This window comes from Corvus hawaiiensis, chromosome 4 (assembly GCF_020740725.1).
Source record: "Corvus hawaiiensis isolate bCorHaw1 chromosome 4, bCorHaw1.pri.cur, whole genome shotgun sequence".
Classification (NCBI taxonomy): domain Eukaryota; kingdom Metazoa; phylum Chordata; class Aves; order Passeriformes; family Corvidae; genus Corvus; species Corvus hawaiiensis.
Genome location: NC_063216.1, coordinates 47,033,508 through 47,055,598, shown reverse-complemented (window position 1 = coordinate 47,055,598; position 22,091 = coordinate 47,033,508). Strand labels below are relative to the sequence as shown.

General features: G+C 42.6%; 1 protein-coding gene across 1 annotated transcript in view; it reads right to left on the bottom strand.

The window, feature by feature from the left end:
• Positions 1-22,091, bottom strand: part of PPM1H (protein phosphatase, Mg2+/Mn2+ dependent 1H) — a 141,279-nt gene that overhangs the window by 6,292 nt on the left and 112,896 nt on the right. The window contains exons 7-9 of the mRNA XM_048300559.1: positions 15,091-15,154; positions 13,350-13,457; positions 4,656-4,807 (exon numbers count right to left, since the gene is read on the bottom strand). Of these exons, the coding sequence (XP_048156516.1) occupies positions 4,656-4,807; positions 13,350-13,457; positions 15,091-15,154 (324 nt within the window). The remainder of the gene's footprint in view (positions 1-4,655; positions 4,808-13,349; positions 13,458-15,090; positions 15,155-22,091) is intronic.

The following is a 22,091-nucleotide window of genomic DNA, read 5'->3' as shown; positions in this document are numbered from 1 at the left end:
TCAGAACTTTTCACCACAGAATTCAGTATTGTTTGAATTTCTATCACTGAGACTTCATTCAGTCTCTGGGGATAAAAGAAAAAAAAAAAAAACCCAATTATGTTCTGTGTCTAGAATCTTGATGCCTTGAACTCAGAGGACTCCTCTGAACCAAGAGCAGATGTATTTGCTCTACTGGATAGATTTCTTCAATGCAAATGAACCAACACTTAACTAGTCAAAAGGTTTGATGCCAAATTCAAGTAATGTTGTACAGCTGCAATGCACCCACTGTTCCTAATGGTACTGAGTGATAAAATCTCCAGGCCTCACTAGTTTTGACAAATTATTTCCTTTTAGCAGTAAGTGAAGGGCCCAAAGACATGAAATCTAACACACATGCTTGCATACACACGTGCACTGTCCACATGTTCTGAGATCAGTCTGTGCCACAAACTCGAGCTAAAACATCAGGATGTAACAAGAACCACTGCCCTTACTGTCCTAATGCAACATGAAATCATGTTTTCTAGGGGGAAAAAAACCAAACATACACCCTTGCACTCCTCAGTTTCCAAATCAGATGCAGGGCTAAGGAACAAAAGGACTCCACGTGGCAAGCAAGAAACTGAAATATTTATTCACAGCATGTCTGATGTTGAGTGAATTTTGGCAAGAACATATTTCCCAAGGATTTCTCAGCTATTGTCAGAATTTAAGAAAGAAACACCCATCATTCTGCAAGAAAACTTTGCCTTCCTGCTTTTTCTAATTAACAAGGACTCCCCACATCTAAGGAGTACAAAGGAATGAGTATTGCTTTTGATTGTATTTGGCTTTTGCTGCTGAATGTTTGGAGAGGGGAAGATAAAAAAAAAGGAATTTTAATAAACAAGAAATTCTCTTGTAGACAAATGGTGAAATACTCAAGAAAACCAGCACAATGAAGCAAAGGAAAAGGAACAGGTGAAGGTAGCAGTGAAGTAACATATTCCTCTCCTGTGTAGAACTGAATTGAAGCAATGCTGTTCAACTTGGCACTGGCAGAGCCAGGGTGAGTCTCTTGTACCTGGAGATGAATAGCAGCAGCAGTCCATTACCGCATGTTTTATTCTCCAGTGCTGTGGAATTGGGATTCAGCTGTCAAAACAGCATTAGAGAACTGCTGAAGTAGTTTTAAAGTATCCACTTCCTCCTAATGAATAGCCTTGCTGGAATACAGCTTTTGTGTTTTAAGAATAAACATATGGAGGTTTTTTTCTTATGCCAAAGCTTTCTGTATTGATCAGTGAAAGTACTGCAGGAAGTGGTGACAGTGGGGGAATCATGCTGATGTCTGAGCAGCTTCTTATCTCCTCACACTCAGCAGATGTGGAGGAGCTCCTCAGCATCCTCATAAATCTCTAGTGAGTGAGAGGGAAAGTGAAGGGACAAGAAATGACAAAGGGAAGGATGAGAAATAAAAGATTCCCAAGGTCGGGGGTAAATGTGCATAAATGCAGCTGAAGGAAGTTGGCAAACAGTCACAGTTCTCCATCTTCATACCTCTTCAGAGAGCTGATGTATGGACAGCAGCAGTGGTGCTGCCACCTGTTCTTCGCTCAGAGCCCCTGTAATGCTTGTCTGCCACAATACCCATAAGAAATGAGCTGGCTAAGAAATCCAGCTCCATCCCAGCCTCTTCACTCCATCACAGTCCTCACACAGGAACTGTTCTCTAAACAAGTCTGTGCCCAAATCTCCTGAGGCTGTGTCTGCATGGCTGGATGAAGAGTGACCTGGGGATTTTGCTCTCCTTGCTTGGAGACATCCAGGCACATGCTATGTTTGACAGAACTCAGAGATGTTTTTTATGTGGGCAACTAATACTCACAGTAAATATCAGCAGGAGAGAGTCCCAAGAGCACTGCTGAGGGCTCTAAGCTCTTACCCATCAGGCTATAAAGTGACTTCTAATTCAAATGGGAGGGATATTGTTCCCACAAGGAACGAATTATGTAACAGATAAGTACTCTGCAGCTCTAAAACCCTCTCTAGTTTTTTTTTTTTTTTCTTTTTTAATACACTGCTGTCAGGGAGTAAGTAGGCTACTGGGTCAGGTGGATCCAGGGGCTGCTCCACAGGTTGGTTCTCCTGAGGACCATAGCACTACCAAACCCAGGGTGCAAGGCTCTTACATTCTAACAAGTTTTCTACATCCCTAGAGATACTACATTTTCAGCTGATCACCTCACCACAGATTATGTCACTACACCTATCACAGAACCTGACATTTTCTGGGATAACATTTCCTTTAAACATAACACTTGTAATACAGCAAAGGAGATTTTTCTGTCACTGACTAGTGAGAGGAATGAATGCAGCTCCACAGCTTGAGCTCGAATGCTACTGTAAATTCATTAGTTATACCTCATTTAGACCACTGTGAAATAATTACGTAAAACCTCTCACACAGTACTTTAAAACCTTTAAATATTCTTTACAACCAAGCAGCAAGAGCAATTTCACAAAGGTAATTTTCATAAATATCATTGTAAACTATATGAGGGACTGCTCTAATTACCTTTTGCATGCCAGCATGAGAAATGTCTTGCCACAACTATTTGTAAGCCTCTAAATGATCTGGCACAAACTTGCTTAAAAGAACAAATTTATTTTCAGTTCAGATGTCCATTCATAGACCAGTAGGTCAAACACCAATAAATGTGTTTGTTCAAACACCAATAAATGTGTCTGTTTATAAAAACAGCAGGCTCAGTTCTGGAATGTGTGGTGCTCATGTTGGCACAAACAGTGACTAATTCCCCACAATTACCCAACCAGTACAAGAAAATCTAAATCAAAACGAAGAAAATATAATTTTCTTTGTGTCTCTCGTTGCTCTGAGTGTTTTAAATGAATGAAAAATGACTCACCTAACAAGTCAAAAAGCTCAAAAAATCCTGCTTCCTACTGCAGCAATCATGGTGGCTATCACCATGAGCTTAGTAAAGACCAAAAGGAACAAGACAGACATAACACACCCTGACTGTATTCATAACAGATGGGACTGGTGAGGATGGTAGGCAGGGCCAACCTTTCCCAAATACTAGATGAGAATGGAGACAGGCCAGGACAGAGGTATTGTGTGTTACCAGGTGTCTTTGCAGGAAGAGGCTCAGCGGTGCAGGAATGAGAACAAAAGCACCATAGCATTTTTGAATGGTGTCAGGTAATAACTGAAAGTAGGTTGGATGGCTCATCTCCTCCTACCTTAAATTAATGGCATGTCTGCATAGCACACTGCCAGATGCCCTTGAAGTGCCCTTAACTGATCCTGTCTCATCTCCTCCCGGAGAAAGGGCAGACACAGCTGCATGTCTTGCTGAAATAGAGATGGCCCAGGGCTGTCATTCATACCATATCTTATCTTTGGCATAAGGAGATGGGCAAAGTCAAAATATTGCAGTTGCAGCTTTATGATAATCATCAGTCCTCCATTCTCCTGACAATTGCAGCAACACCTTTTTTTTGCATTCTGTATTTGTAAGTGTCAGCGCAAGAAAATACTGCTGTTATTTTGAAGGTGTTCTCACTTTAAACCCCAAGTCACTGTCAAGGTGTCCATACCCAGTTACCTTGTTTGTTGATGAAGAATAGGGCTGACCCTGTGAAGATGACCACTTAGAAATACGAGAAACAGCAAGCATTTTGAGATGGGTCTTAGCTCTTTCTGAAACTCCACTTTCCACAGACCAACTGGGGATGTGTAAAATCTCTTTTCCCCACTCTCAGCCCAGGGTGAGGGCAGAACACAGTGGTAGACAGGCCTAAATTCAGTAGCAACACACACTTCCCTTCCTGAGCAGTCCCTAAGAATAAATCAAGCTCTTTCCACTTTCACAGTCCTGGTTACAAACGAGAGACTTCTGATCTCTGGCATAATGTTTTAATTCACAGTGACACTGAACTCAGTAGCAGACAAACCTATGGACTCACTCAAGGCAGATAGCCTCTAGATGGTTGTTTGGGAACTTGTTTGTTTGCATGATGGTTTAAGGACAGAAACTGATGATCTAAGAGGTGATAAAGATAGAAAAAATGAGGAGGATGAGGTAGATTAAAATAGTGAAATAAAGCATAATCTAATTAAAGGAAACACAAGTTGGACTTTCCACCTATTTTGTCACTACACCCATCCTGTAGCTGGTAGCACTGAGCATCCTCTAAGGAAGGTGGGTTTAAAGGTCACACTATGACTAGGAATGAGTGGGAACCACAGCGTGCAGTATTTATATACATACACAGTGGGAGAGAGAGGGAGATTATGAGGATGTCCTACAGAGAAACAATCTTTAGTGTTAAGGGACTGTCCAGAGGAGAGACTTGTTGCCATGGTCTTCCAAGACCCCAGCCTCCTACAGTTTTCACAGGACCTCATCCAGCAAACAGAATCCCATGCCAAGATGCTGTGATCCCATACCTATTCCTTTCAAGGTGGACATTCCTGAGTTATAATAGAGCCCCTGCTCCAATTGCTCACGTTTGCTGTAGAGGCTCCGTCCAACCTATAAAAATGTCTTCTTGTAAGTGTTGCATGTTTCCCAAATGTTATTTATATCATACTTTCTACAAAAATATGTTACCAGAAAGTGATCTTCTATAGAGAAGCTGGAAAATCAGGGATGAGCACGAACCTGTGGGGATCATCAGGGTCACAGTTTGGTAGAAAGTTAGTGACAGCTTCTGCCACTTCTTCATTTAACAGCACATCCCAGAGCCCATCAGTAGCAAGGATCAGAACATCATCTGGCCCATGCTCATACTGCAGGAGATCATAGACTCTCACCTAAAAGAAAAAAACCCAAGAGACATTCATGAAGGAGGCAATTGTCAGACCTGTTCATGAAACTGCTGAGTTTGGCTGTGAGTTTATCAGGTTTCAGCCAGGGCACTGAAATACCTCCCATGGCATTGCTGGAGTCTGTCTCCAATTCAGCCCTCCACACAGCATTCCTTCCTACTGCAGCTCAGCATGGCTCAGGTGCTAACTGCAGCCGGGATGGATGCAAGCATTCTGAAACCAGGCTCTAAAGCCCTGTGCTGCCTGATGCCAGAAGCACTTGAAGCCTCCCCCACCCGGCAGCCTGGCTTCAGTGCATGAGGCTCCTCCCTAGCATTGGCAGGACTAGCTGTATGGAAGCTGAATAATTTATTTGATGAATTTTTGATATTTTATAAAATATTCACAAATAATTGTTTTCACTATTTGTCCAGATCCATTTAAGTCTGCCAGATTGCATGTTTGGAAATGCCTGTGTGACAGCCAGCATTGCGTTCACTTTTCTAAACCTGAGGCAGCTGCTGAACTCACGAGTTTTGCCTGAGCAAGTGAGTGGTTCCATGAAATGCAGAAAAACTGCTCAGTCTCATGTATCTGTTAGGATTTCAGTAGCTACAGACCGATTCAAGATCTGCACAAAAGTGAAGCTTTTTTGCACTATTAAAATACCCACTGGCTTCAACTCATCTGTCTGCAGTCCCAGTCAGGCTGACCACTGCTGGCACCTCTTAACATCCTGCCTTTAAAACAACTTCCACTGCCCTCTTCCCAGAGAAGCTGGGAGTGGCAGAGGCAGTCATGGTGGGGGTCGCTGTGAGGCCATCAGCTGAGCCAGAATACAAGCAAAGGCCATAGAAAGTGTTTTAAAACAAGCCTTTAGTTTGGTGTAACTCCCCTTCCAGCACACTCCAGTTGAGAAATGCCTGCAATTCCCAGGTTGTGATGGGGAGCCATTAGGAAGGACCCACAGAGAACTTCCATTTCCACAGCAACAACCACAACTTGAAAGAACTGTAACAGCCATGGTAAGGCAGACAGGAGGAAAGCATCACCTATACTGAAATTCAGAAACGGTGCACCTCATCATGCACCCTGCTCCAGTCTTGGACTCCACTAACAGTGCAGTTAGTCAGGACAAGCAATTGGCATAACAAGAAAATATGAGCTGTTTTATTCTCCCTCATGGTGCACTCTTCCCTTAGGAGCCATGGAGCAGGCAGGCAATGCACATAAAATGCCTGGACCTTTTAATGTAATTATGCTTTTATGGGACTTCAACCAGTACCAGAGGAAAAAAAAGATTTAAAAAAATCACCTAGACCTGATGCTAATCCTTACCAGCTCGCCTTTCACTCAAAAGCACAAGAAGGTCATTTGTAAAATGTAACCTTCACTTCATTATCTAAGGTAGCAGCTGAATAAGGACTTTGGAGAGGATTAAATTCAAAGCAAGATACTCTCTTCATTAGAGTGTATCTGCTTATTTAGACTTGAGTGGAAATATAGAAAAGACCCCTATATGCAGCACACCTCTCATCTCAAGCTCATTGCACAGAAATCAGTAGCTGTCATAGTCCCTGTCTTCCAGAATTTAGTTCAGCCTTAACAGCCCACTGTTTTCTGAGCTGCAACTCAGAAATCACTGGGGTGTGGAGGGTAAGTTAGCCAACACAACCATCAATATGCAGCACATGTTCTGGTCAGATCTCTTGGGGACCAGCAAATACTTGAGAAAGCATCAGAGTTAATGCTCAAGGATGCACTCAGCACCAAGCCCCTGGTAGGGCTAACCAAGCTTCAAACATCTGTGCTGGGAAAAGCACATCCCAACCCAGGCAAAGGACATATTATACCACAGGAGCCTTTTTTGCAGCTTAGGTGGGGTAGAAGGTGGGAAAGCAAAACCATGCATCACTGATTGTAATCCTCCTGAAATGAACCATTTTGTCTGGTGCTCTGAGGAGCAGCACTGGGACAGATGAGAAACTTTTCAAAGCTACCTGCAGCCAGTCCGTGGGTCAAAATGCAAGAGCAACACCAAGAAGAGATCACTTTACCAAGAATATGTTTTGTTTTAGGGGAACAGAAAAAAAATGCAATTACTGGGGTTTTTTGTGTAATCTAGGAAGAAGGGTACTTCCTAAAAGGTCAAGCTTTGTGAACTGGGCACCTCCAGCAGAAAGGCATATGTTGAGAAGAAACTAGATGTCTGAAGAGATGCAGAGAACAGTGAGGTGTTAGGCCAGTCCCTAGACTAAGGAAAAGAGAGTGCCAAGGTTACAGGAGACAAGCTTGGGGCAATTCGAGGTAAGATTGTTGCATACAAGGACTAGTTGGACATGCAACAAAACGTTCACTGAAATGCAGTTTTGTCTGCCTCGCAGTTACCTTAAGTCCTTTCTTTGTGTCTTGCCTTGTATTTCTTAAATACAGCTGTAGGTACCCCTGATATGTTGCTGACAAAAATGAGTTAGAGCTGTCCAGTCTATTGCAGGGTGAAGTTATGTTCACACACCACCTTGTCCAGGTGCAGAAAGTAACCAGCTCCTAACCCTTCATTTTTCTGCCAGCAGCTTTCTTGTAGTTCTTACTTGGGTCAATGAGGGTCTCTTGCAGTAGCGCCCTGTGCCTTCAGCTGGACACGGAGCAGTGTGACAGCAGAGCTCCTGGAGGCACACAGGCTCGGCAGCACCACCAAAACACGTGGAACAGCAGCTCAGCCCAGCAGGGCTCATGGAACACCCACCCCACACACATCTCACGCTGTGCAGCACCCACGGCACACTCCACACTGTACAGAAAAGGTGAGAGAGTATGATATGCCACAGTTTTGAAATATGAGGAGACAAGCAGGGAATTACCTAAGTGCCTGCAACAGCAATGAACCCTACAGCCCTGTAAATCTTATGCGACCAAAAGCAGCTCAATGATTGCAATGAAAATGACTATTTTGTTTTATTTTTTAAAATTCCAGAGTAAACCCTCTCAATGACTGCCTCTTTCCTGTAGCTGTATTTCAGGAAAGTAAACAGTGAGGTTTAAGGAACATTCTGTCTGTAACACAAGTTTGTGCAAAGCTGCTCTGTAAAGCAGCATTGCAGAACCTTGCTCCTGCAGGTGACAGCTGGCCAGACAATGACCGGCAGTGCAGAGGTTTCCTCAACTAGTGCAGCACCCTCAACAAATTTCCTAACAATGCCATCTTGGATCTTCTGTCTTTCCCTTGTGAATCACTGCTTCTGCAGCCAGACATAAATCCTGAGAGTGCCCCACAGAACTTGTGTCCTCGGCCTCCCATGCTGTCCTGAGAGCCTTCTCAGCAACTCCCTCCAGCCTACCAGCCCCTTCTGTGCTGCCCAGGTAGTGTTTCTCACTCTTTAAATTAATCTCTCTGGAGTATCACAGCTGCCCTGAAAGGAGCCCAGTTTGGTCATCATGCTTCTTCCATCTGCTGATGTCTTATTGATGTAAAGCAGCTGACCTGTTAACTAGCTGAACTTGACATTAGCAACCAGAAAATCTAAAAACTGCAAGGAACCTCAGCAGCACAGCCAGCCATGAAGCCACGACAATAAGCACTGGGTTACCCTTACATCCTATAGATAGGATAATACTAGTTAACCTGACTAGTACTTACAGATCTGCTGACAGGTAACAGGGCATACACACCACTAGAGCCCACAGTCACACATCTTTCTGAATGTGCATTATGCAGTTTGTCAATTAACGTCTTTCATCCAGGTATTTGTGCCTCATATTACATATTACCTACATGCAGTCAAGAGCATTGAGAAAACCACTCTGGGCAAGCAATGAACAAACAGGTGAGCTGGTTTTTATTTACATTTCAAAAAGATCTACCCACTGGACAAACCCTGCCTTTGGCTGCTGCAAAGGACGTCAGCCCTGTGAAGGCGCTGTGCCCTGTTCACCAGGTTTGTTTTTAAGAGGCAGCCAACAAAAGTCCCTGTGGCTGGAAAACTGCTCACAACAGAGTGACATGTGAGCCTGCAGCCACCTGAGGTGCTCCTCAGCAGCAGGCCTCAGGGGAATTCCAGCTAAACAACAGCCTGCATTCACTCGCCTGCACTATTGATCAACCCAGCTACTTCAATAAATAAAGCCCTTTCTTAATTGTATCATCCCTTTTATGTGCAGTGTTATCCAGTGCAGCTTTGCTGGCAAATGATGAGATCTTTCAATACCACCCTCCAAGTAATTTATATGTAAATAATAAAAAGTGGGTCCCAACACTGTTCCCTGCAGCATTCACCAATTAATCTCCTTTTAGCTTTTTACTGCCACCCTTTGTTTCCTGCCCATTAGCCAGTTTCCAGTAGACTGTGCCAACTTTCCACTTAGTCTGTAGCTTCATATCTTTTATATTAATAACTTGTGATGCAGAACGGTTTCTCAAATGTTTTCTGAGAAATCAAAGTGCTCATGCAAGAGCATCTGCTGCATTTATTATTATTTTTTAATTCTCTTGTAGACACAATCTCAAGGACCTGAAGCCACTAAGGTGTGATGTTTGCTTCCTAAAGCCACCTTGACTCCCTTTGATCGCACTGTACTTCTCTATGTATCTGCCTTACTCGTTCCTTTCGATGGCGTAATTCCTGAGGATTTCTCCAGAAGGCAGATGTGAATCTAAAGTGATCTCTCTGGACATATTTGTGGAGTTGTCAGAAAGATTTTACTAACACAATGGAACAAGAAAAATTCTTCTTCATTATCCTTCTTATCATTTGCTGTGGTGGCTGGCTTTTAGTTCATTGCTGGCAAAGGCCAATGCTGCCATCAGATCCACATCTTTCCCCACCAAATAGCTGAGCTGCCATTCAAAAAATTTCAGGATGAAATTCTGCTTTTCATCTGCAACAAGGTGGCTCTTGCTAAGCTTTGAAAAGCAGAATTTCCTGCTGAAAGCTTTCAAATTGACTGTTCCATTATGAAAAATAAATATTTAATTCCATGCCAGAGAGCCTCAGCCATGGCTTGCCTGCTTTGTGCTACTTCAGTTGATTATGAGAGGTTCAAATCTCTAGAGCTCACCAACCTGCAGAAGTCCTCCAAATCTGGTCTCATAACAGCTGAGCCACTGAATACTGATTACATTCGTCAGTCTTGGCTGCATGACTTCTCCTCCCATAGCCTGGCACTCTATCAAAGTATCATTTCACACCACCCTCAAATTACTATTATATGCCTATTTCTGGATGTAGTCTCAGGGATGTTTACCTTTCCTTGAGCTAAATTTTGGTGGATATGACATAGAAGAGCTTTGTCACGCTGGAAGTAAATTGTTCTGAAAACTCACCACACTGCCCCTTACTTGAGAAAGGACACGGTAATTATGGCACAGAAACAGAAGCCAGAGGACTTGGATCCTCCCTCTGTCACAACCCACTCTGCACTTTAATTTCCTGAGCCTCCCCTTTTCCAGGTCTGGAAACCACACATTGTGCTTCTCTACCTCTATATAAACAATTCAAAATCCAATGCTGCACAGGGACCAAATATGACTGCTGCTTGATGCCACTGCCTTTGCTTCCAAGTGCCAAGCCTCCCAGATGGCAGAATAAAGATGTTGTTTCTTAATGCTGGTTTCTGTGCAAGGTGCGCTGCCGATGTTTGGACAGAACAAGTCAGGGAAAAACATGAGTTAAAGCACTGGGGGTCTCTCTAGGAAGAGAAGGAAGAGATGATTAAGAGGAGGAGGTGCAATGGAACGCAAGCTAGAGCATATGCTACTTCCTAATAATACTCAGGGGTTTTTTTGCCAGTATCTCTAAATTCAGGTGGCTGGTGCTCTGTCTTTCCTCCTCCTGCCCTCATACATTTCTGCCGAATTTAGCTGTGAAGAAGATGTGGAAACAAAGCCAGTTTTGCTTCCCTTTTGCAAAGCAGTTAAGAGATCCCAAAACGTGGCTAGCATATGAACTGGATGTCATATTCCAGAATTTGAACACGTACAGACACATTCCCCACACATCAGAAAAGCCCATGAGAAGCTTTGGTTTATAGACACACACAAATACTGCAGCAGCAATTGGCAGAGATGATACTGCTGGGATGCTGTGCTGCAGCCATTACGTATCCCAGAAACACTGGGTCTCAGCATGCCAGAAAGAAAAATAAATAGGTAGAATTGCATCATTTTTCTGGCATTAAACAAATCCATCACAGTGATGAGGGCAGAGCTCCTGCCTGCTGGGCTGAGGAGAAAAAGAGCAGGTCTCAAGTGAGGGACACCACACATTCAAAGGGGGAGAGGGGGAAGTACACAATTGAGAGCAAGGAAACGTGAAGAAGGGGCTGTCTGTAGAGCTCCCTCTTTTCTTCAGGGCTGGAATCTCTTAGCACTTCTTTAATTTTTATTTTTCTAATTGGAATTTTAATACATAATTTTTATATAATAAATATATGTAAATTTTATATCTCTGTTTATAGGCACAGAGGCAAGAAGAGACCACACTGCCACTCTGTGGAGTAAGCCAGACTGCCTTTACTCGTGGTGGTGCATCCTTCCTCCCTGCCCCTCCTCGGGCCACTATGATCTCAGAAATGCTGTCAGGCCTTGGCCTTGATGAACAGCACCTGGGCTGAGCTCCTCTTGAGCTTATCAGAAACACCGTCTGCTCCCAGGAACTTGTGCTGTCTAACGAGCTCCTGTTTTTTCGAACGGCCTTGGAAATTTATTCTTACCTGAATAACAACCCAAATGGAACAACATTATAACAAAGTTATCAAACTTTCAGAAAAAGTTACCAACCCAAATTGCAGCCAGAACGGTAAATTACTGTGACTAAAGCCAACTTTCTTGCAACCCTATAAACAGTGGTTTCAAGTGAGACCCTTTGAGCTCTCCTGGACCACAGCAGCCTGTGTACATACTCTTTTAGGCCTGAGTATGTATGAGCGTGAATATGCTATAGCAAAGGTACTAGGAATGTTGCTCTCTTAGATTCTTAAATATGTTAGATTCGTAAGTAAGTTAAGCCTGTAAGTCAGTTACTGCTGTGCTTATAGTAAAGTCTATAGAATCTTTTGTTTAAACAATTTCGTTAAATTGTTTAAATTCAGCTATTAGTTAAGTGTTGTTAAAACCTTTAGTCAAGTAGTCAAGTCTGGGGATAAGTTTGACAAGGGGGTCTACTCTGAACCTTGTGACTCAACAGAAGGGTCTCCCTTACTCCTTTTTATCCTTACCCTTTCCCTTATCCTTAACCTTTTTTGTCCCCAGCCCCCACATAGATAATTTTTGGTTGACTTTAGTTTTAGATTGATTGACTTTAGATTTCAGTCCAATTTTTTCTCTGTGTGCTTCAACCATCTAGTAAGTAGTAGAGTGAACCCTGCCAACAAACTGTTGTGCTTTCATTTTAATATTAAACCTGCTTTTGCTGATACCTTTGCTGATGATTCTTTGAGAAACCTGAAACACTCATTCATGACAAATTTGCCTTAGAGATGTTCCATGCAAGGTTAATTTAATAATTTGGTTCCTTCCTAGCAGTATGATGTTATTTGTGTGTTTTCTCTCATACTGCCATGGCAAGTGATAAATTCAAGGTCAAATACTGGGTATAGTTAAAACTTTGGCAATCCAGTTGACAATGGACAGTTTTCAGCATTTGGGCCATGGAAGCAAAGCTGCCTCTTTTTGTGCTGTCATCAGATGGTTTGCCCTTGCTTAATATTTTATGGAAAATATGTGACATCTGTTCCTTGACATAGTAACAGAAATGCAGTTACAGTGGGAGAAAAAAAAGCAAGGCTTGCATGTTCCTTGTTAACAAATACATTCAAATCCCTTTGGAAGGCTTGATATCCTTCACTGCAAGGTCTCCAGTGGTCAAAAACTGGGTGGAACTGCTTGTGATGAGGCAATTCAAAATGAAGGAGGCATTTAAAACTACCCTTAACCCAAATACCCCATAATCTCCTCGTTACACCATCATTTGGGAATGCACACTCTCATTATTTGGTGTTTGCACAAAACTATCAAAAGAGTTAAGAACTGAAGGTTAAGGGGCAGACAGATGGAAGCATAAAGTACCCTTCCTATGGCTCTTGGCATTTTCCTGCTTAAGAGTTGATCTGGTATCCTCTGTATAATGCAGGGCATTACACTGCTGTGGAGACATCCCTTCTGCAGTACACAGATTTACGTCTTCTGTGAAGGCAGCATGATCTAGGCCTTGACAGGAGTTGGAGCACGTGAAGGTGGGAGGAGAGATGGGCATCTGTCACACTGAATGGCAAGGCTACAGGATAACCATAGAACAGGGAGTGAGAAGGAATCAGTGCTCTGCAGGGATGTGGAGCAATCAGAGCAAGGGCATGCACTTAGGGAATTTAGAATCTACTATGAACTTAGTTCCTACTATGTGGATGTTACTATTGTGCTGCACCTTTGGAAACAGCAGCATGTTACCTGGACTGGACCACAATCAGAATGGATGATTTGAGAAGAACAAATAAACACACTAAGTAAATTTATTTCCCTCCCACTAATCAGACAGTTGAACCTTGGCTGTTTTACCTCAGGAGATGAGGACAGGAAAGGTTTGATGTATATATTGGAGTCGTGCACTTTCAGGTCATGATCTCCCAGTCCTCGGGTCACTCCAATTGTTGCCATAACCCGAGCCTGCAAAAAAAGAAAAGCAATGGGATAAAATCTTGTTACATGGACTGTGTCAATAGGGAATGAGATAACATTCTTAATCTGTAACTGCTACAGTTAGGGATTTCTCTCCCAGAAACTCTAGACTTAACATAGCTAATCAACGTCAAAGCTTTTCACACTCGTGCCATCTTCATTTTTTTCCTTATTTTAAGCTTTGTTTTCATCCACATCCTACTCAGTCACCATCTCTAAGGTACTGGGACTATGGAAACCTAACTCAGTCACCTCACTGTCCACACCAGTCTGTGAGAGCATTCCTTCAGCAAATTATACTGTTAGTATAGGTTTTATAAAGAGGATAAGGAGCTTAATTACTCACATAAGGAATCTGTGGCACCTTCCTTTTGGCATATGGTTGTGTATTCCCTTCACCAGGGAAAAGTGCCAAAGGCCACCCTAAATTGCTGAACACACAGGTGACAGCAGCACTGACCACAGTGCTCTCTTCTAGGGAGAGTCACTCTACAGCAGGTCTGCAGTTCTCCCATGTCTACCCCTTCCTTCCCCCAGCACCTTCCTCTGTGGCATGAGTGGGGTCCCAAGAGATTCTGGGCTCTCCTTCATTACAGCTTCTCGAAGACTGACCAGGCATTCAGCCTCCCAGGGACACCTGCTCTCTGTGCTGGGCAGATCACTTTCCCCAAACTCGAGCTTAGCCACAGCAGCTTCTGAGCAAGGGAGCTCAGCATCAAAAACAGTGAGCAACTGACTCAGAATCATTTTGCCTCAGTAACTCCTGGCTTCATAGGGCCATAAGAAAGTAAATGAAAAAGATGTGCATGAAACATTTTGCAAATAATTATAAACCTAACCAAATTCACAGATAAGCTGCAGGTCTGAACCTTCAAAACATGGACTAATTTTGAAAAGTGTCTATTTTTGCATTGAGGTAAGAACCTAATGCAGCAGGAAAGCACTATTTAGAAACACAGCAAGCATACCAATATCAGCAAACTGACACCACTGCATCCTTATATTGATCCTACTGCTGCATCCAGCTAAGCTTGCTGGGACCAACACTAATGATCTCACTGTTCTTAATCACAGAGCTGAAAACAAAGTATACCAAACAGAACAGTGTTTCTCCCTTTCAACTATCAGCTGTCACACATCAGCAAAATTCAACGGGGAGTTCACATACACTAACTGAAGAAGATAACGTTAAGGGGTGTTATACCTGACAAATCCTGCCCTGATCCCCCCCTTTCCTAAATTAGAGTTTTGCATCTCAGAGCACTATTAAATATCTTCCTGCTTTGTTCTAGTTATATTTTACAATGAAACAGGAACATTTAAAGTAAATTACTTCAGACAGTCTCATTGTAGCCTATTTACAGTGAAACAAAAACAAAAGCGAACTAAACAACAAATGACTATGTTTGCTGTAAAATGCTTTCTAGTATGTTGAGCTCCCCCCACCACCCCCCAGACATGAGAGTGATTTATGACAGAACCAAGATATTCTTTCAAGCTGTCAAAACGATAAAATAAAGAGATACTGAGTGGAAAACACTGGACTGCCACGGGCTAAACTGAGTGGTAAACAGCACAGAATTCCTTCTTCCTTTGGTCTGAGGAAAGCAAACATGCCCACCTTCTTGCCTTCTCCATATATAAGGGGAAACTTCAAGTCATCTTCCTCAATGGTTTTGTATGCCCTGTGGGGGGAGGACAAACAACATTTATGAAGCTTGCACTCAATTAGTGACCCAGTGCCCTGAAACAAGCAGCTGTGATTTCAAAAAAGGGGGAAAAAAAAAAGATTATTTTTCCTAGGGACTCTGTCTTTGAACCAAGATGGAAATTTCTTTTCCTGCAGGAAGGTTTTCTGTAAATAATTATCCATTTCACCAAAAGGAAAAGTGAAAATGAGAAAATATCTAACATGACAGGCTGCTCCTGTAATATCTAACATAACTGATTGCAGAGAAAGAGGTGAGCTGGAATAACATCCTAATTAGTTAAGATATTGTTGGATATGACCAGCTATACCATAATACAGTGTCATAAAAAAACGCAAATTCAACCAAATAAAAAAGACTCAAACAAAACAACCCCAAACCCATTAAGAAACTAACCAATGCCTAGATTCACACTGTTAATGTGAAACGTGAGCAACAACAGGACGTGTACAGATGGTGTAAAACAGCTTTCTGATCCTGTTCTCACCCTCCAGGACCGCAGAAACCAAGACAAGCTTCACGTGCTGAAGTCTTAGGCTATTTAGTGCTCACTTGACGTTGGCTGCAACAGTCAAGGTTGTCAGAGGTTTCACATTTCACAGCAGCTTTCTCATGGACAAGAGACAAGAGAAGTAAATGCTCATGCTCTGATTCTGTTTACCGCATGCCTGCGTACTCTACCTTTTACACATCCAGCTGTTGACACTGATGAGGCAAGAAGGTTAGCAATTTTGCCAGTGAGAAATAAAAAAAAAAACAACAGAAGATGACACTCATTCTCATAAGCTGTAGAGTCCTGCGGTTTGTATAATACATGCTTGAGATCAGGTGCTGGTGTACCTTTTTGGCTAAGGCACGTTGCCCCAGAGGGGCATGCTTCCTGTCATACAAAATCATCCTTCCTCAGCCTTTCCCGGCATGTTGTGCTTCCCTCCTGGCCCATCCATGCCCTAAGCCCTCGGGCTGATACCAAAAGCACCCCGAGTGCACAAACCGGGAGGGGGAGGGAAGGTGCTGGGCAGGTCCCCTGCCAGCCACTGCCAGCCCCTGCTGTGTAGCTCTCCAGCTCTCTGGGATGGCTGCTTGAGCTCCAGGGAGTCACATGGGATGAAGTTTAAGCAATGTTAAGGCTGTGACCTAAACCAGCAGGATATTAAAAATTAAGGGTGAAATCCTATATTGTAATCAAACTGCCCCCTGCTTCACCAAAATACGGCACAGGCCTGGGATCAATAAATGGTGCTGTGTATGTTGCATCACCCAGGCAAGCCTTGGACTTACTGAGAGTTGCATAGACATTTAAGCCCTGCCTTTACATTTCCCAGTAATCACAGGAAGGGATCATATTAGGGCTTTGGAGGTAAGGGAAGGACCAACAAAAAAGAGAAAAGCAACCAAAATGCATAGAAGAAACAGTAGTGGAGGACTTCTCTCCCATACTACAAAACATTACTATGTATGACATCCCAAAATGAAACTAGGTGAGGTTTGCAAATTACAGAGGGTCCTTCATGTAGTCAAGAATATCTTAGAATATATAACCATAATATTTGGCCATCTGTCTAAGAGACAATACAGTGAAGGCATTCAAATGGCATTCTGTACTGGGGAGGGCAAATAAATTAGCTCTTAACCCAGACAAAAAGACACAAATTACTACAAGTCGCCAGCATGATAATACTGCCCTGATGTTTAAATCCTGAAATAGCATTTAGTTGGGAAGGAGGAGTCAGTCATGCATTTTGCTCTTGTTCCTTCCTTTATTTCCAACAAATACCTCTGCCTCACTCACTAACTTGGATATCCTGGTTTGAATGTAGAGCAAAAATTGTACCATTTCTGACTACTCGTGAACAGCTTCCAAATGGACCTACAGTACTGGAAGCCCTGGGAAAACATCCCTGAGGAGTCCGAGCTATGCCCTGCATAGAGCCAGTTGTGCTCTGACACCAAGAAAATGGGTATCAGCTGAGTCCATTGTGGGCATCAGTCAAATGACTAATCAAGCCACAAGCCTAAGAAGACAACCATTAGTACTGGCTGTTCACACTGTTGTACATATTTGTTAAAATAGCAAACAAAACTAAGATGATGTGACTTGACTACTTGCAGCCCCATTTTTAAAGGAAAAAACAAGCCCATTCTTTACACACAGACTATATTATCTGCAAGGTAACTGCAAATATTTAAGACCAAAGCCCTCCCTTTACACTACACTGTAAGTTGACAAAAACAGGGACCAAGCTTTTTTCCCTCTCTCCTCTTCCTCCTTATATTCTCCTGCACAACACCTCACACTGCCTGTGCTTTAGGAAGAAGGGAAAAAAGTATAATTTAGGCCAGTGTCCTTCCAAAGAATGGTCCCCACTGCTGAATCCAGCTTCTTTTATGGAACCATTACAAAAACCACTGTCCCTCAGGCCTTCAACTGTGACACCACAGTATAAGAACATTGGGGGAGGCCATGTTCCAAGGGCTACAGCTAACTTGTTCCATCAGCAGATTATGGAGAGCAGCTGGCTAGCCTGTGACCTCCTGAAGCCATGCAACTAAGTGAGGGAGCCCCAGAGAGCTACAGTGATTTATTTTGTGGTTTCTCAAAGCCTGTCACCTCTTGGGCTTAGAACTTGGGTGTCAAACTCATCTCAAATGTGCTTTTACTGTTGATGTAGCTATTGCCTGAAAAATTATCAGCATTTAAAAGACAATGCTCAGAACTGCAACCACAGCAGCGGAGGTAGCACAGACACACTGAAAAGCAACCTGAGACACTTTAGAAAAGTACCTATATCCTGCGTTACTAGAGAAACAGAATTAATAATATACTAGTGTGTGGTTTGCTGCAAGAGAAGCATGAAGCACAGCTTTTCAGCTAACAACTCAGCAACTGCACTGGGCAGACGGAAAGAAGATATGAAGTTCATTTTAATTTATGCCCTGTGAAACCTCCCGTGTTTTGTATGTGGGTTTATTTCACACAGACTACAACCTTCTGGACTATTTCTCTTGATTTTATGTAATAAAGTTGCATTTATACTTCTGTCTACTGTATATAAAGATATAATATGGCAGTAGGTATATCAAACACAGACATACAGAGAACTTGAGGGGGTGGTTTGGCTCTCTTAGTGCCAGCACGGCCTTATTCAGCCCTCTGTGTAATTCAGCCCAGCTCACTGTTTTAACAACACAGCATTGCAACCCTCCCCTCTTCCTGTCTTCCTTGTCCACATCCCAGGAGGTTTTGGTGGCCACTAGGGCATGACAAGAAAGGTTATAAAGACAAGGCAATGCTATTGCTTCCAGATCTGAGTGAGCCTAAAGCTTGTTAAGTACTTTTGCCACGTAAGCCTCTATTTTTCCAAATGGAAAAACAGGGGGAGCAGTGGGAAGTAGAAAAGGCAAGTTCATGCCCAGCTAGATCTAGCTGCATTTTTTTCAGTTAACTTCGCTTCTTCTTTTCATTTCAAAAGAATTATGAAATGCTACTGCTGTCCAAAAATACTGAACTAGGCCTTGACATATGTACCACCCACAAAGTTACATTTGGACTCAGGATCAACATTTTGGAAAACTGGGCCAAATCGCACCAGGAGCCAAAAGAGATGTCAGAACAAAAGAACTAGGACTGACATGATGTTACTCATATGCTAACTGGAATCTGCTCTAAATTCACGGTGAAAAAATAACCAAGAGCTACTAAATGCACAACACAATCTACAGAACAAGTTTCTTACAGTGCTGAGGTCATTAGCAGTGCTTTAGCACTCTTTAAATAAAAGATTATCAAAGTTACCTACATATTGCTGGGTCAGAACTTGAAAAACCAGTCAGCTCCCATATGCAAATTTAAGAGCCAAAATCCTAGATAATGTCTTACATGTGTTATGAGTTCTCCTGCCATATAAGTTGTTCTTAAAATTGGCCTTCTGAAAGCACATTCAAATTCACATAAGAGCAAAAGTTCATGACTAAAACCAAAATCCACATTCCAGTTCATTTCATGGCAAACTGTGTAAGGTTACTGGTCATGAAAAGCATTGTGTTGGCATCCCCAGGCACAACAGATGGTGTTGAAAACACAATCTACCTCTACCCTGACCTGGAAGGTTCAGTTTTGTGCATGACAGGGGAATCCAGACTGTGTTCTGCTTTTTCATGGCACTTGGCTTTAGAAAGTTTGTCTGTGTTTCACATCTCTGCTTGTGACACCTAATAGTAAACTGAGAATTAAACCTAAGGAAGAGCAAAGAAAATCATCATCAAAGGGCTTTAGCTTGAAGCATAGAATAAACCTACTTCTGGCAAGCAACCAAGAGAAAGTACTACTGCTTCACAGAAGTCCTAGTTCATACTGAGTAAAAGGCTAAAGGCATCTTGGAGACAGGTCTGTAGATTGTGTGTATTTCTAGCACTGCTTTGCTACCACTCTAAAAAACCCCAAACCTAGGGTATCCCCATACACCCTCCACCTGCCCCTACTCTCGTCCCCACCCAAAATAACCCAACTCACAACAACTACCCCAGATATCCAAACAACCTCCTTTTCAAGCTCAACTTTCTTTGGTCATACCAACAGAAAATCACATATTAATATCTGAGCAACACAAAACTTTCTTTTTTTTCCCTCCCACACAAGTAATCAGTGGAATGGAGCTCACCCTTTGGGTAACAGTTTAAATCACCAGTCCAAAAGGAACTGTTCATCTGTACTGTCTGTTGAACTACAGGTATCTAACCAGTGTAAAGAAGAAAAGATATGCAGTGCAGGTTAGGCACAGAGCCACTGAAAATTATACAACTTATGTCTCAACTCAGCCATAATCTTAAAAATGTCCTTACACTTGTGCTTCTGCAGAGTCAGGATCTTTAAATCCAGACAGCACTGTCTGATACTAAGTACCCTCTAGATAGGTTAGCTCTAAAGTTCAGTGTCTCAGTATCTTTCCCCTATTGCTCATCTGACACACAGTTTAATGAAACAAAATTACAATAAACAAAGATAATTAAAGCACACAAACTATAGCAGTGTTTGTTAAGAGAAAAGATGATGGCAAAGCCAAATCAATTAAAGACTGATGCACAAGCACATGTGCACAAAATTGTTTCTAGGGGAAGATCTACCCTAACCAAGATAATCTCACAGGCCTTCTTTCAAGTAAAGAGGAAAACACACAAGTTTTAAAACACTCATTATTACCAGAAAATTCAGAAACACCTTTTTATGAACCTGAAAGTATATAATGCTTCATTTCGTAAATCCCAGTTCTGTCTACCAATCTACAAATCAAAAAAATATAAAGTATCTCAGCTTGACTTGTGCACATATATGATCTCTGGTTTGGTCAAATCAGACTAGTTTGTGAGCCTTGGACCTCCAGGGAGCCTTCACTGCTGTGTACAGTCCTAAGACGGAGTCTGGACTTCAGAGAGCACCAGCACCATGTATTCCTGTGGAAGTAATTCCTAAGCAAAATGAACTATCCATCTTGGCCAGCCTAGTTTAAAGACTCAAGCACCAGAATCTTTTCAGGCATTTCCTGGAATGTGGCTGACTTTTTAGTCTATTCACCTCTAATGGAGCATTAAAAGAAAGTGGTAGAAGAAAAGTTAGGGACAGGATTGTCAAGCATCTCAAGTATTTAGAGAAGTCCTTGACCAAAAAAGGATAAATCAGGGAAAAAAATTATGAAGATATTTAAAAGCAATCTCCCTTACTGCTTTTGTGCTCAGGAGGCTGGGAGGGACAGAGCAAGAGTATTGCAAGTGCTCTCATTCACAGCTTGTGAGCTGTTGAGCTTCCACTAGTGAGTGACAGAACCTGTGTGCAGATACTGCAGCTGCACATCAAGCAGGTTCACCTTCTACAACAGACTCAGCAGGCCAAGTCTTTCTTTTTTTGCCCCAGTGAACTTGCTGCCTTAAACACTTCTTAAAATTTCATTTCTTCTACTCTTAAAAGACAAACAGGAAGGTTTGTCAGCAATTTACTCTGGAGATAGAGGGGTAAGGGAAGTGGGCTGTTAACACTCTATGGGCTGAGTGCACTGGAGTGCACTCTGATGGAAACACCATTTGTAAATCTGTATTTTGCCGTATTTCTTGTTAAAAGGATGTTTTGAGGCAGACGGGAGAAAGGCTGCGTGTTAAACTCACAGTGCCTGCTCCACACTTGCTAGCTGGGATCCACTGGAAGCAAAGGAAATTGATATTAAGACAGATTGACAAAGCAAATTCTTCTGGGAAAGATCTCTGCAGTGCAGGATGGAGGAGGCAGTGAGACAGCAAGCAGAGACCTCACCAATCCACAGCAGTGCTCAAACTCCTCCAAGGAGCAAGAGGCCTTCTCTCGGCCAGAACCAGAGCCATAAATCAATCTTGGGTAACAAGGGAAAGAAAGAGAACTTCTATGGACCCAGCTGAAGTTATGTCAAATTTGTGCAGATGGGGAAGCCAGAGAAAGCATGAGTGTGGAAAGAGACTTCACCTTATCAGAAAGAAGGGCTGTTTTTGCTTGGGTATTCAGATTGAAGATTATCTCATTCCAGTTTAGTTTCCTTCTGATGAAACAGAGTGGGACCCTTTTGTTTGCCCTTGCATACGTGGCCCCCTGATTCCACACCAAGGCAAAGCCCAAGTGGAGAGGCACAGCCATGTAGGGACAGATCTTAGATGCACTGCTTCCAGAAGGAGATGCTCTTGCAGGACATGACTCAGACCAACCTCACGCTTATCATTCTCATTTGGCCCCATAGAGGCTGTCTACAAAGAGCTTTACTCCAGACTTAAACTTTCTCTTTTGTTGCAGCAGTATTATTTTCCTGTTTCTGCTTTCCCCTGCCCCAAAGACACTGGCTCAGCTCCGGTGGCATGTGCACACTTGGGGGAAAGAGCCATTCATCACTGTCAGGAG